The following is a 15051-nucleotide window of genomic DNA, read 5'->3' as shown; positions in this document are numbered from 1 at the left end:
CGAATCCATAAACACAATAAAAAACGAAATTATAACCCCCTTAGTAATCAGACCACATATTGACAACTCTTAAACTCAATAAATACAACATTTTGAATTCAGCCTACTAATAAAACGAAAATAAACAATTACCATTTGTTTCAACCAACTAAAAGATACCGATTTAAGGTGAAACTTCATAAGAATCCCAAAACTCATGCCCATTTATAATCTGATGTAGAATAAAACGTTTTTTTGCTTGTTAACCATCTCTTCAATTGCTTGGATGATGAATTAACTGCTTCTGGAAGCGTAGATCAGCCAATGCCAAGATTTATACTTTTTCCATTCGTCTTGGCTTAAACCATGAAAGTCTTCATTGAAGTCTTGAAGTCTTGTATTTGGAATTGACATGTCTTGGTGTAGATGCTGCCCTTATCATATCATACTCTCTCTCTTGGAAAAGATTTGTCCTCAAATCTTGCATGTTGTTTGCAGCGATTGGGGATATCTTGAACTCCTTTGATTGAGAGGAAATTACTTCATCCTCCAGGCTCTTGTTCTCTTCAAAATCATTACCTTCAGAGTCTGGAACTTCTAAGTTTACTTTAATAGGCTCTTCGTTCAGCGTAGTCACAAAATCCTTCTCCGTGGGCTTGTTCATTTCTTTAACAACTTCAACACGCTGAACAAGTTCTTCCTTGTCTTCTTGTTCAGTCGGTTGTTCCAACATGGCGTAGATGTTTTCCATAAAAAAATCCACTCTGACCTCCTTTTCTTTTCTACCAGACTTCTTGGTTGTAATTTTTATTCAACTTGATCTAATCTCTTCAAAAGCTTTCTCGTTTCTTTTGAAACCATATCCTTCATTTCACTCAAAACCTTATCAAAATCCATTTTCTTTTAATAAAACTATTAACAATCACTCATAAAAACCTGGGAGAGTTCTGCGCTCTGGTACCAAATGACGCGGTGCTCGCTGCGAGGAACACGATTTCCAACGAAAGGATCGTTTTCTCCACAAGTTTGGTGACTCCGCGACCCAACGCCTATTGAGACGCAAACCTTGGAATAATGAAGACGCCTCAGACAATGGTGAAAGATCGTTTGATAAGTCGTGGATTGAATGACGCCACGATCGGATGCGAAAGACCTATTGATAAGTCAATTTGAACGCCACAAGACTCGTCTTGATAAGTTCGATAAAAGTTCATATAGAACTCAAGAGAAGACTCTCATTTTTTTGTAATCAAAACCTGGATCCTTTCTCATTAAAATGAAGATGAATTTATAGGCATGAAACAACCCTTCATGCTAGGAAAACGAAAAGCCTCATTTGAATCCATAAACACAATGATAAACGAAATTATAACCCCCATAGTAATCAGACCACATAATGACACCTCTTAAACCCAAAAAATACAACATTTTGAATTCAGCCTACTAATAAAACGAAAATAAACAATTACCATTTGTTTCAGCCAACTAAAAGATACCGATTTAAGGTGAAACTTCGTAAGAATCCCAAAACTCATGCCCATTTATAGTCTGATGTAGAATAAAACGTTTTTGGCTTCTTAACCATCTCTTCAATTGCTTGGATGATGAATTAACCAATTTGCTTCTGGAAGCGTAGATCAGCCCATGCCAAGATTTATACTTTTTCCATTCGTCTTGGGACAAATCATGAAAGTCTTCATTGAAGTCTTGAAGTCTTTTATTTGGAATTGGCTCGTTGACATGTCTTGGTGTAGACGCTGCCCTTATCATATCATACTCTCTCTCTTGGAAACGATTTGTCCTCAAATCTTGCATGTTGTTTGCAGCGATTGGGGATATCTTGAACTCCTTTGATTGAGAAGAAATTATTTCGTCCTCCAGGCTCTTGTTCTCTTCAAAATCATTAACTTCAGAGTCTGGAACTTCCTAAGTTTACTTTAATAGGCTCTTCGTTCAGCGTAGTCACATAATCCTTCTCCGTGGGCTTTTTCATTTCTTTAACAACTTCAACACGCTGAACAAGTTCTTCCTTGTCTTCTTGTTCAGTCGGTTGTTCCAACATGGCGTAGATGTTTTCCATTAAAAAAATCCACTCTAACTTCCTTTTCTTTTGAATCAGACTTCTTGGTTGTAATTTTTCTTCAACTTGATCTAATCTCTTCACAAGCTTTCTTGTTTCTTTTGAAACCATATCCTTCATTTCACTCAAAACCTTATCAAAATCCATTTTCTTTTAATAAAACTATTAACAATCACTCATAAAAACCTGGGAGAGTTCTGCGCTCTGGTACCAAATGACGCGGTGCTCGCTGCGAGGAACACGATTTCCAACGAAAGGATCGTTTTCTCCACAAGTTTGGTGACTCCGCGACCCAACGCCTATAGAGACACAAACCTTGGAATAATGAAGACGCAACAGACAATGGTGAAAGATCGTTTGATAAGTCGGGGATTGAATGACGCCACGATCAGATGCGAAAGACCTATTGATAAGTCAATTTGAACGCCACAAGACTCGTCTTGATAAGTTCGATAAAAGTTCATATAGAACTCAAGAGAAGACTCTCATTTTTTTTTATCAAAACCTGGATCCTTTCTCATTAAAATGAAGATGAATTTATAGGCCTGAAACAATCCTTCATGCTAGGAAAACCAAAAGCCTCATTCGAATCCATAAACACAATGAAAAACGAAATTATAACCCCCTTAGTAATCAGACCACATATTGACAGCTCTTAAACTCAATAAATACAACATTTTGAATTCAGCCTACTAATAAAACGAAAATAAACAATTACCATTTGTTTCGACCAACTAAAAGATACCGATTTAAGGTGAAACTTCATAAGAATCCCAAAACTCATGCCCATTTATAATCTGATGTAGAATAAAACGTTTTTTGCTTCTTAACCATCTCTTCAATTGCTTGGATGATGAATTAACTGCTTCTGGAAGCGTAGATCAGCCAATGCCAAGATTTATACTTTTTCCATTCGTCTTGGCTTAAACCATGAAAGTCTTCATTGAAGTCTTGTATTTGGAATTGGCTCGTTGACATGTCTTGGTGTAGACGCTGCCCTTATCATATCATACTCTCTCTCTTGGAAATGATTTGTCCTCAAATCTTGCATGTTGTTTGCAGCGATTGGGGATATCTTGAACTCCTTTGATTGAGAAGAAATTATTTCGTCCTCCAGGCTCTTGTTCTCTTCAAAATCATTAACTTCAGAGTCTGGAACTTCCTAAGTTTACTTTAATAGGCTCTTCGTTCAGCGTAGTCACATAATCCTTCTCCGTGGGCTTTTTCATTTATTTAAATCACCAACTCCCTGGCACTTGAAGCACTTGATATCACGATTTTGCTGAAATGTCATCTCCGGTTTCTTTTGAGTAAAAGCAAAATAATATGCGGAATGAATAATTCTCATTAACAAATAAAGGGGTATTTATACACATACAATCAGGAAAACCGAATCAGACTCTAACTAACCAGGGAACAATAAAGCCCATCTAACAATCAGCCTATTGGGCTATTTAATGATAATACACGTTAATAAGCAAGAGAGGAACGAAATTACACAATTAAACAATGTACATTACGCGATTTAACACTCCCCCTCAAGTTGGTGCAAAGATATCTATCATGCCCAACTTGCTTATAAAGTCTTCAAACTTCAGCTTGTAGAGCCCTTTGGTGAGAACATCTGCTAGTTGTTCTGATGTTGGGACGAATGGCATGCAGATTTCTCCCCTTTCTAGCTTCTCTTTGATGAAGTGACGATCTATCTCCACATGCTTGGTCCTATCGTGTTGAACCGGATTGTTGGCAATGCTGATGGCAGACTTATTATCACAGAATAGCTTCATAGGAGTTGTGAACTTAATTTATAGCTCATTCAAGATGCCTCTGATCCAGAGGATTTCACAAATACCTTGAGCCATAGCTCGGAACTCAGCCTCTGCACTACTCTGAGACACAACAGCCTGTTTCTTACTCCTCCATGTTACAAGATTACCCCACACAAAGGTACAATATGCTGAGGTTGATCGCCGGTCATCTAAGTACCCGGCATAATCAACATCTGTGAATACTTCAATCTGCCTCCCCTCACTCTTTTTGAAGAAAACTCCTTTTCCCGGGCTTCCTTTGAGGTAGTGAAGAATGCGATACACTGCCTCTAGATGATCATTGGAGGGGCTGTGCATATGCTGACTTACAAGACTCACTGAGTAGGCAATGTCAGGCCGAGTGTGAGCTAAGTAAATGAGCTTTCCAACCAACCTTTGGTACCTTGCTTTATCTGCCGGATCCTCACCATATGACTTTGAGAGTTTATGGTTTGGATAAATTGGAGTAGAGGCAGGTTTGCAGCCGAGTAGACCTGTCTCCTTGAGTAGATCAAGCACGTACTTTCTTTGTGAGATTGCGATCCCCTTTGATGATCTGGCAACTTCCATACCTAGGAAGTATTTAAGGCTTCCTAGATCTTTCACCTCAAATTGCTGAGCTAGGAACCTTGTCAACTTGCTGAGTTCAGCCTCATCATCACCTGTCATCACAATGTCATCCACATAAACAATCAATATGGCGAGTTTACCATTTAGAGAGTGTTTGTAGAACATGGTATGATCACTGTGGGCTTGTGTGTATTGCTGATCCTTCATTGCCTTTGTAAATCTGCCAAACCAAGCTCGTGGAGATTGCTTGAGCCCATATAACGCCTTCTTTAGGAAACACACTTTCCCATTTGTATTCTGGTCAAATCCCGGAGGGGGCTGCATAAAGACCTCTTCTTCTAGTTCTCCGTTGAGGAAGGCATTCTTGACGTCAAATTGTCGTAGAGGCCAATCAAGATTCACGGCAAGAGAGAGCAGAACTCTGACTGTGTTGAGCTTGGCAACCGGAGCAAAGGTCTCCTCATAATCAAGCCCATAGGTTTGAGTGAACCCAGGAGCAACCAGCCTTGCTTTGTACCTGTCAATTACTCCCTCAGCATTATACTTGATAGTAAAGATCCACTTGCAATCAACCATTCGTTTTCCCTTAGGTAACTCAGTCATCTCCCAAGTCTCATTCTTCTTAAGAGTTCTCATTTCATCTAAAACAGCTTCCTTCCACTTAGGACTACTTAGAGCTTCATGTATAGAACTAGGAACCTCATCAGTCATAAGATTAGTGGTAAAGGCTCTAAAGGTAGGAGAAAGGTTTTGATATGAGACATAATTAGATAAAGGGTACATGGGAAACATTTCGGCTTTTCTAGTGGTGCAATTTCTGGTTCCTTTTCTAAGTGCAATAGGCTCATCTATGCTTTCTGACTCATCTAGGCTTTCTGACTCATCACTCCTTTCAATGGCTATTGGTGAATTATGGATGATAGGAGATGTGTTACCTTGGCCTGAGCTCGGTTCTGATGATGACAATGCTGGAGTTTCTACTTCATTCTCTGATTGCACTCTTGAGTTAACACGGAAATCAGTACTTGGTTCCTCAATTGAGTCAGTTTTATATTCAGTATCTAATGAAATAACATTGGGCACACGTGTAGGTAAAGGTACAGAATTAGGCAAGGTGTGATTTAATTCCCAAAAACACTCTTCATTACCATTTATCTCCCACTGAAGAGAGTTTTTCTCAAAGAATGGTTTGTTTTCAAAAAATGTGACGTCCATACTTACAAAGAATTTACCCGAGCTGGGATCATAACATTTAAAACCTTTTTGAGTTGGTGAAAAACCAAGAAAGATGCATTTTATTGCTCTAGGGTCCAATTTTCCTCGTTCATGATTATGAATATGAACAAAGGCAGTACACCCAAATATTTTTGGAGAAAGATGTCTGAAACATTTATTTTCAGGAAAATACGTTTTTAGTGTTTTAATGGGAGTATTATAGCTAAGAACTTTGCTAGGCATTCTATTAATTAGATATGCAGCAGTTAGTAAAGCATCTCCCCAAAAACATTTTGGAACATTCATTGAAAACATTAGAGCTCGAGTAACTTCAAGTAGGTGTCTACTTTTTCTTTCGGCAATTCCATTTTGTTGAGGTGTATAAACACAAGAACTTTGATGGATTATGCCTTTTTCAATTAAAAACTCACCGAGGCTTTTATTAAAGTACTCTCTACCATTATCAGTTCTTAAAATCTGTATACGGCTATTAAATTGAGTTTCAACCATTTTGTAAAACGTTTTAAACATGTTTTCAGCCTCAGATTTATCCTTTAAAAGGTATATCCATGTGTTTCTAGTATGATCATCAATGAAAGTAATGAACCAACGTGTACCAGTTATATTTTTTACACGTGATGGTCCCCAAATATCACTATGAATTAAGGCAAAAGGTTTTGATGGATTATATTTCAAAGTAGGAAAACTAGACCTTTTGTGTTTTGCTAATTGACAAACTTCACATTGCAAAAGATCAATATTCTTATTTTGAAACATAGAAGGAAACAAATGCTTTAAATAACTAAAACTTGGATGACCTAAACGAAAGTGCCATAACATTATTTCATCAGATACTGAAAATAAACTAGAACAATGAGGTTTCTGAATTTGTTTACTCAAGGTGTTCTCGGATGTGAAGTAGTAGAGCCCTCCATATTCTTTAGCACTGCCAATCATCGTCCCCGAGCTTAGGTCCTGAAATTCACAACAAGAAGGCACAAACGTGAGTTTACATTGTGAATCAATTGACAATTTATGGACAGAGATCAGGTTATAGGCAAGTTTAGGAACATGAAGGACATTTAATAGGGTCATTGATGGGGATAAAATAATTGAACCTTTCCCAGCAATTGCAGCAAAAGAACCATATGCAATTTTTACTTTTTCATGACCAGAACAAGGATAATATGTGTGAAAAAGATAAGATGAGCCAGTCATGTGGTTTGTAGCACCTGAATCTAAAACCCATGGATTGGAATTTTCTAGGGTGGTTTTTAGGGCTGCTACATGAATACCTTTGTGTGCTAGGTTTGATGAGGGCTGATGAGATGACCATAGCTTAAACAATTGCTCTAAGTTGTCTTTAGAGAAGGAAATCTGATCTTGAGTTGATGATGAAGCTCTAGGGCTGCCTGGTTGAGACTTTGGCGACTGAGACCACTCCATGAAATTACTTCCATTCAGCTTGTGAGAAGTAATGAAATTAATGGAATGGGAAAGAGAAGAATTTTCGCCTGGGTTGACAGAATTAATTCCACCAGACTTAGAGGAATTTCCAGTAAAGCTGGAATTATTAGAATCGGCCATGAGAGTTTGGTCACGAATTCTAGAGGTGTTTAGGGAAGGGTTTGCGATTTTGTGGCTCTGATACCATAAAAGCAAAATAATATGCGGAATGAATAATTCTCATTAACAAATAAAGGGGTATTTATACACATACAATCAGGAAAACCTAATCAGACTCTAACTAACCAGGGAACAATAAAGCCCATCTAACAATCAGCCTATTGGGCTATTTAATGATAATACACGTTAATAAGCAAGAGCGGAACAAAAAACACAATTAAACAATGTACATTACGTGATTTAACATTGAGCACTGGGACCAGAACTAGATGTGGTTGGGGCCGTGGACGTGCTTGTCTTGGCTACGTCTCCTCGTGGTTTGAAACTGCACTTCTCGTCTCGGTTGAAGGTCTTCTTCCATGCAGGTTGTTCTGGAAATCGACTCCCCCGCAAGCTACCCCTCGTCTTGAGCTGCTTCTCAATCTTGACGGCCAGGTGAACCAAATCCTCCATCTCGACATAATGCTGCAACTCCACTTTGTTCGCTATGTCAGGGTTCAGCCCGTTGATAAATCTGGCCATGGTAGACTCGCGATCTTCCTCTATGTTTGCTCGGATCATGGCAACCTCCATTTCCCGGTAGTACTCCTCAACACTGCGAGTGCCTTGCCGTAGGCGCTGAAGCTTCTGATAGAGCTCTCGGTAATAGTGGCGAGGCACGAATCTCTTCCTCATGATGGCCTTCATCTCATCCCAAGTCTCTATCGGCTCCTCTCCATCCCGTTGCCTACTCGTCACCAGCTGATCCCACCAAACAATAGCATAATCAGTGAATTCAGCGGCAGCAAGTATTACCTTCTTGCGTTCGGTGTAGTTGTAGCAATTGAACACAAACTGGGCTTTTGTCTCCCATTCAAAGTAGGCGTCCGGGTCACTTTTCCCTTGGAATGTTGGAATCTTCTGCTTGATGCCACCAATTCCTCCGTCTTCTCTGTCCCTTCCTCCTTGCCTTCTTTCGAACACTCTTTCGTTTCGTCCTCCTCTCCTATAATCCTCCTCTTCAAAATCATTCTCCATCTCATCTTCTGTCTCCTCCCTAGGCTGTCTTCGTCTTCCTCTGTTGGGAGCTTGTTGGCCTTCCTCCACTCTCTCAACACGTTTGTTGTCGCAGTTTTTCGGACAACGATTTAGGAGTCGCAGACGGTCAGACCCAAGGCCGGACCAAGTGGTCTCGTCTTGACTCGAGCGTGTCGGGCTTGGTATCCCAAGCCGTCCCTTAGCTGTAGGTGATCTCTATCTCGTCCAAGCACCTGAAATGTAAGCAAAAAGGTGTGAACTATAAAGGGGAAATAGAGGGGTTACCTCTGTTTACCTCTCCGACGCTCAACATTAGTAGGATTGAGGTGGATATAGGAGGTTTAAGTGTTTAGAGGCCGAGACTTGAGAGAAACGAGCGAGGTACGAGTTCGACAGCGTTTCAGTACTCAAATTCGGATTACCTGGACCAGGGGAGGGACCCCGGTATTTATAGGCGACCAAGGGACGTTTTGAGGGTCCCTTGGCCGAGTGAGGTTGAGTCGGCCATTGGCCGAATGAGGCTCGGCCGGTCGATGGCCGAATGAGATGCTGGCCGCCGAGGGAGATTCACTCGGCCAAACGAGCATGCTCGGCCTCTTGGGGCCTCACTCGGCCATTGGCCGAGCGAGCATGGTGGGCCGGCTGGAGGCTTCACTCGGCCCTTGGCCGAGCGAACACGTTGGGACGTCTGAGGCCTCATTCGGCCATTGGCCGAGTGAGCATGGAGGATCTCGCTCGGCCATTGGCCGAGTGATGGGCCTGGGCCGAGAGAGGGCTCACTCGGCCATTGGCCGAGTGAGTTGATGGGCCGGCCGAGTGTGGGCTGGAAGCTAGGGTTTCACTCGGCCATTGGCCGAGTGAGCTTGCTCGGCCGCCCGAAATGTCGATCGATCCGTCGGACCTCGTCGGGCCGATAACATTAGCCCCCCGAGTTTGGCACCGGGCGCAGCCCGTGTGGTAAACTCAAGCAGCTTCGTCTTCAGTCGTCTCGTCGAACCGTCTTGTCAACAATTGGTAAGCCCGCTCACTTTAGGTATTATTTTAATATTTTTGCTGACGTGTTCATCGTTATATGCGCCAATGGGGTCCCCAAATCACACGTCGGCCAATGGGCCCCCCGAGGATTTCGTCTCGTTCTTTTTTTACGATCCTCACGAGACATTAGATGACTTTTTAGATCGATTTTCCCCGCCTCCGGCCGATCATCAATCTCTCCCCACTCTAGGTTTGGTTTTTCTAGATTGAGCGACGATGAATCTGGACGGCCAGGACTTTCCCACGGTGGACGCTTGGTTGGCGGGCGAGGGAGAGCACCCAGCGGCTGAGGGCGACGCCGGCGGGGCCGAGGCGAGCGTTGGCGTGGCTGAGGCAAGCGAGGGCGCAGCCGGGGCACGTGCTGCCGGGGCTGGGTCGAGCGAGGGCGCAGGCGGGGCCGGATCGGCCGGGGACGGCGCCGGCGGGGTCGAAGCGGCCGGGGATAGCGCCGGCGGGGTCGAGGCGAGCGCCGGCATAGCCGGGGCGCGCTGTGGCGTGGTTGGGTCGCGCTGTGGCGTGGCTGGGTCGGCCGAGCGGGCCGAGGCGGGCGAGGGCGCGACCATGGCGCGCGCTGGCGGGGCCGGAACGGCCGAGCGGGCCGAGACGCACGCCGACGCGGCCGAGGAGCGCACTGGCGGGGCCGACAGGGCCGAGGGAGGTCGCGCTGCTGCCGGGGGGGCGCTGGTGGAGGCGCGCGCGACGAACCCAGGCGTGGGGCACGCCGCCTGGGCCGGTGGAGGCGGCGCCGGCGCTGGAGAGGCCGCGCCCGGACGGGTCGGCTTCGTGGAAGGCTCTACCCACGCGGGTGGGGCCGCGTTGCAGGTGGCCGGAGACCATGGCGGCCCGGGTGGACCAGCCCCAACCAGGCCGGGGCGCGCGCACGACGAGGAGACGTCGCCGGCGACGGCCGGCGTCACGGGCGGAGGAGCCGGCGCCGGAAACGGGGCGCGTCGGCCATCCATCGTTGGAGGAGAGGGGGCGGCCAGCTTGGACCCTTCCCAAACCCTAGGGCCCATTAGGCCGGGCCTAGGTGGGGAAAGCTTGAAGCATGCTCAAACCCTAGGACCCATTGGGCCGGGCCTAGGTGAGAGAGAGTTTGACCCTTCACAGGACTTCGGGCCGAACCACGAGCTTGGGCCGGACGCATCCTATGGAGGCCACATGGCCATCCCATCGCTTGACGCGCACCATGGGCTCACGAACGGGCCGGACGCACCGACGGAGCCGCCTTTCGCGGTCAACACCCGGGAAACGGGCCCCAATGGGCCGAGCACGCACACCACGGCCCGAGCGAGCTACTGTAGTGGGCACCACGAGGGGTCGGGCGAGACGTCGAGTCGTCGCGCCCTATCGGTCGCTCCAACAAGCTCGACTGCGCAGGAAGAAGAGCGAACCTCGTCGTTTCCCCTCGGGGAAATGGCGATTCGAGATAGCTTTGACTACTCCGGCATCGATTTCCCGAGTTCGCTCTCATTTGCCAGCTTTAATGGTTTGAGGAAGCGGTTCCACATCCCGTCGGCCGTATCGCTTTTGCGAGCGTTGTCCGACGATCTGCCGACTCGTCCTCGGAGAGGGTACGCCGCCGTTCACGAGGCGAGCCTTCGGGGAGGGCTGCGATTGCCTTTTTAGCCCGTGATCCAGGATCTTCTAGCTCGGCTCGATGTTCATGCGGCCCTGATGTCTCCATCCTTTTACCGTATGGTGGCTGCCTGCCACATGATGCTGCACCGAGCGAAGGGTCGAACCGTGACGGCCGACGATATCAGGAATCTCGTGGCCGTCTTCGATGTTCCCGGGAAACCCAGCTTCTACAAGGTTCAGCACCGGAAGCGATTCCCCATCCTCACCAAGCTGACCTCGAAACACCGATACCCTTGGGTGTGGGTGTCCTAATCCGCCTTCGGGACGGCACCTCTCACCTTTGGCCCCGTCGCTGAATTCCCGGCCGACTATGGCATCGAGAGCTCCGAACTCGCGCTTGTGATCGGAGCGGTTCCCGACTCGAGGCGGCAAGGATCGCTTTTCGAGTCCCCGGACCTTATGGCAACCACCGAATGGTTCGTGCCTGCTGACAAAGACTCCTCATGCTCCGGACCTGGAGTGGAGACTGGTCCGGAATCCGAGGCGGGGGGTTCGTCTGCTCCCCCACCCGACGCGGGGGGTACTGATCGAATATGCGTCGTCGCGCTATCGTTGTTCTTCCATTATTTATGCTTATCGTTATGCTTTAACTGACAGACGCTCTGTTCTTCTCTGCAGGTACCATGGCTCGACGTCATCGACCGCGCACACAAATGCCGAGAGCAGCGCCCACCGATGATGCTACGATCGTGGCTCGTCCTCCAGCCGAGGCCCGTCGCGGGGGGTCGCCATCGCGGGCGAGGAACGAAGCGATCTCCTCCAACAAGCGACCATCATCGTCAGCTTCTCTCGGGTCACCGTCCGACCACAAACACGCTCACACATCGACGGTGTCAGACAGCTTAGACTCTATGCTCCTAGCAGAGGCGGCAGAGTTGAGAGATCAGTGCTCCCGAGGGATCCTGAGACCTCCTTGCGGGATTTCAAGGGTCTGCTGACGACGAGCGATCTTGAGCACTTCCAGAACGGGATCGGCGATGCCCGAAAGGTATGACTCGTTTGCTTGTGTTATGTATGATTGTCGTGCTCATCGTGATTATCCGCGTTTCATCTGTTTGCAGATGCTCGCGCGCCAAGAGCGGAGTGATCGCATTCTCCGAGATATGCTACGACGCATGCAGATCATGGAGAAAGAGAAGACGAGTATGGCGGCCGCGCATGCTGCCGCCCTAGCGGGGACCCGCACCGCCCAAGAGTTTGAAGCGCTCGAGGGGGAGCTGGAGCGAGCTCGCGGGGAATCGGCTGCCGAGAAAGCGCTTCGTGAGAAGGCGGAGCAGGCGGCGGACACCTTTCTGGGGGAAACGAAGAAACTCCAGGCGGCACTCTCGAGCCGGGATGCGGAGCTGAGCATCGTCCATGCTCGACTATCGGCGAGCGAGATCGCCCGGGTTAAGGTCGAGAGGGAGAAGGACACCTTACGGACGGAGATGCAGACCCTCGTCGAGGAGAAGGAAGATGCCATGCGATCCAAGACGGACTTGGAGGACGATTGGGACTTGGCGTTGGAGGCGGCTCGTTACGAAGCGGCCAGGCGAGTCCGAGACGCGACCGCGAAGGAGAACGCACCCCCGAGACCCTGCGGAGGCCGCCCAATCGACGAACCGTCCACTCGGAGGAGAGGCTGCCGATGGGTCGGGCGCTCCTCGTCCCGAGGATGACGAAGAGCAGAAAGACTTCGGCTCAGACTAGTCTACTTTACTTTGATTTTCCGCGCACTTGTTTAGCGCTCGCTTTACGCTTTCTTTCAGATTTTTGTTATGTTTGACATGTGTCGTACTCTCGTACTTTTCTCGTCGGGTTGTTTTATGCGTCTTATTATGCGTCTTATTTTCTCGACTTGCTATGCTTAGTGTAATCGATTTGCGCAATTTTGAACAATGCGTGTCTTACGAACTTGGCTTATTATGTCTAGCGTAACCGGTTTGCACGGCTTACTGCCGCATTTGGCGGCGGAGTTTCCCACGGACGCTGGCTAGACCAGTTTCATCCGACGGGTGCGATTCTCGGCCATCCCTTCGTGACTCGCTGCCTATCGGCGTGTGCGAGCTGGGCGGCCGTCGCGCTCATCCTCCGACGAGTACGCTACCTATCGGTGTGCGTATTGGGACGAGCTTGCAGTTCCCAGTGAGCGTGGTACTTGTTGGTACGCGTGTCACGTTTTGGGTTTTGACTGCCGAGATCAACGATCCGGTGCGTGGACGTGATCCGTCGACGCCTTACTGCCTATCGGTGTGCAAGGCGCAACGTTGCGCAAGGGTGTCGCAGCGAAAGACGTGCGAGGTTGGAGGTCCGGTGCGTGGATCCAACTTGTCGACGTTTCGCTATCTCTCAGCGCGGGGTCGGAGTTCCGGTGCGCGGATCCGATATGTGGACGTTTGCCACCTCTCGGTGCGTGAAAGGTGGAGCATGAAAAATGGAGTAAATGTGCTCGTTACTTACCCTCATTCTATCCTCCTTAGCCCCCCGAGTTTCTTGGGTGCTCGTAGAGGAGACTAGAAATTATAACACAATGCTTTGAAGCGAAATGTAATTCATTATAATGGTTAAAAAATTACATCCCAGGCCGTTGGCCAAACTCGAAATTTAAAATTGTCTTTGCTAAAATTGAAAACAGCATGAAAACGACAAAACGTAAAGTGGACGAATGAACATCTATTGGTAGTATTGCCGAAGATGCTCTGCGTTCCACGGGTGCGTGAACACGAGTCCCTCCAGGTTCTCGAGCTCGTATGTGCCGTTGTGGATGGCTCGGCGCACACGGTACGGGCCTTCCCAAGTGGGGCCTAGAACTCCCGCACCTTGCACCTTGGTGTTTTGGAACACCCTTCGAAGGACGAGGCTCCCGTCGGCGAACTTCCGCAACTTGATCTTGGAATTGTAGTACTTCTCGACCTTCCTCTTTTGTTCAGCAAGCCGGGTGAGTGCGTCCGCTCTCCTCTCGTCTATGAGGTCTAACTCGAGCCTGATTGCGTCGTCGTTGGTGGCTTCTTCGTACTCCTCAATGCGCAAGGTCAGTAGCTTGGTCTCGACGGGTACCACGGCCTCGACGCCGAACGCGAGAGCGAAAGGGGTTTCGCCGGTAGCGTTTCGAGCGGTGGTTCGGTATGCCCATAAGACCATAGGGAGCTCGTCGGCCCAAGCCCCCTTTCTTTCCTCCAGCTTCTTCTTCAAGTTCTCTTTGATTGTCTTGTTAACCGCTTCGACCTGACCATTGGCTTGAGGATCGCGGGGGGAGGAGAAAGTTTTGCTAACGCCTAGTTGTTCGCACATTTCTCGGAGGCGCGCATTGTCGAATTGTTTCCCGTTGTCGGTTACAATTGACGCGGGGATCCCGAAGCGGCAGACGATGCTTTTCCAATTGAAGCTTGTCGTGTTCGCCTCGGTGATCTTCGCTAGCGGCTCAGCCTCTACCCACTTTGTGAAGTAATCGATGGCCACGATCGCGTGCTTGTATTGCCTCGGGGCCGTAGGTAGCTCACCGATGAGGTCGATTCCCCACTTCGCGAAGGGTCGCAGCACAATGATTGGACACAATGGGGCCGGTGCCTGACGCGGGATGTGGGCGAACCTTTGGCACTTATCACATTTTTTGGCCCACTCGTGGGAGTCCTTTTTCAAGGTCGGCCAAAAATATCCAAGTCTTAGCAGCTTTAATGCCAAATATTGTCCGGCGGCGTGGTTTCCGCACACCCCCTCGTGTACCTCGCGGAGCGCCTTCCTCGCCTCGACTTCGGTCAGGCAGCGGAGAAGGGGCATTGAGTAGCCTCTCTTGAACAAGTTGTCCTCCCTCATTGCGTACTTCGGCGCCAAGCTTCTCAGCTTTCTGGCCTCTTCTTTGTCTTCGGGGACTATTCCTCGCTTAAGGAATTCCATGAGCGGAGTCATCCATGAGGGAGGCGGAGTCTCGTCAACTACCCCTACGTCACCTCTCGAGACGTAGGGTCGGGTCAATACTTCGATCGGTACGCTGCCTTCGCCCTCCTCGTCTATCCCAGACGCGAGGCGAGCCAGGGCGTCAGCATCAATGTTCGCCTCTCGAGGAACTTGGACGATCTCGAACCACGACAGGGCCTCTAGATT

At 48.1% G+C, this 15051-nt stretch overlaps 1 protein-coding gene across 1 annotated transcript; it reads right to left on the bottom strand.

The window, feature by feature from the left end:
* Nucleotides 1–6592: 6592 nt before the first annotated feature.
* Nucleotides 6593–9361, bottom strand: LOC149397582 (uncharacterized). The gene is made up of 3 exons (XM_089614269.1): nucleotides 9354–9361; nucleotides 7605–8263; nucleotides 6593–6627 (listed from the first exon to the last, which is right to left on the bottom strand). The coding sequence occupies exons 1-3, from the start codon at nucleotides 9359–9361 to the stop codon at nucleotides 6593–6595; spliced, it is 702 nt and encodes a 233-aa protein (XP_089470395.1).
* Between the last annotated feature and the right edge of the window lie 5690 nt (nucleotides 9362–15051).

Source organism: Urtica dioica, chromosome 5 (assembly GCF_054948205.1).
Source record: "Urtica dioica subsp. dioica isolate 48M chromosome 5, U.dioica_male_clone48M_v1_H2, whole genome shotgun sequence".
Classification (NCBI taxonomy): Eukaryota; Viridiplantae; Streptophyta; class Magnoliopsida; order Rosales; family Urticaceae; genus Urtica; species Urtica dioica.
The sequence above is the reverse complement of the archived record's forward strand: the minus strand, read 5'-3'. Positions and strand labels throughout refer to the sequence as shown.

Coding starts and splice junctions, on each gene's coding strand:
- LOC149397582 (XM_089614269.1), bottom strand. Junction 6,628..7,604: donor CAACCGAGACGAGAAGTGCA/GTTTCAAACCAC, acceptor TGTGAATTTCAG/GACCTAAGCTCGGGGACGAT.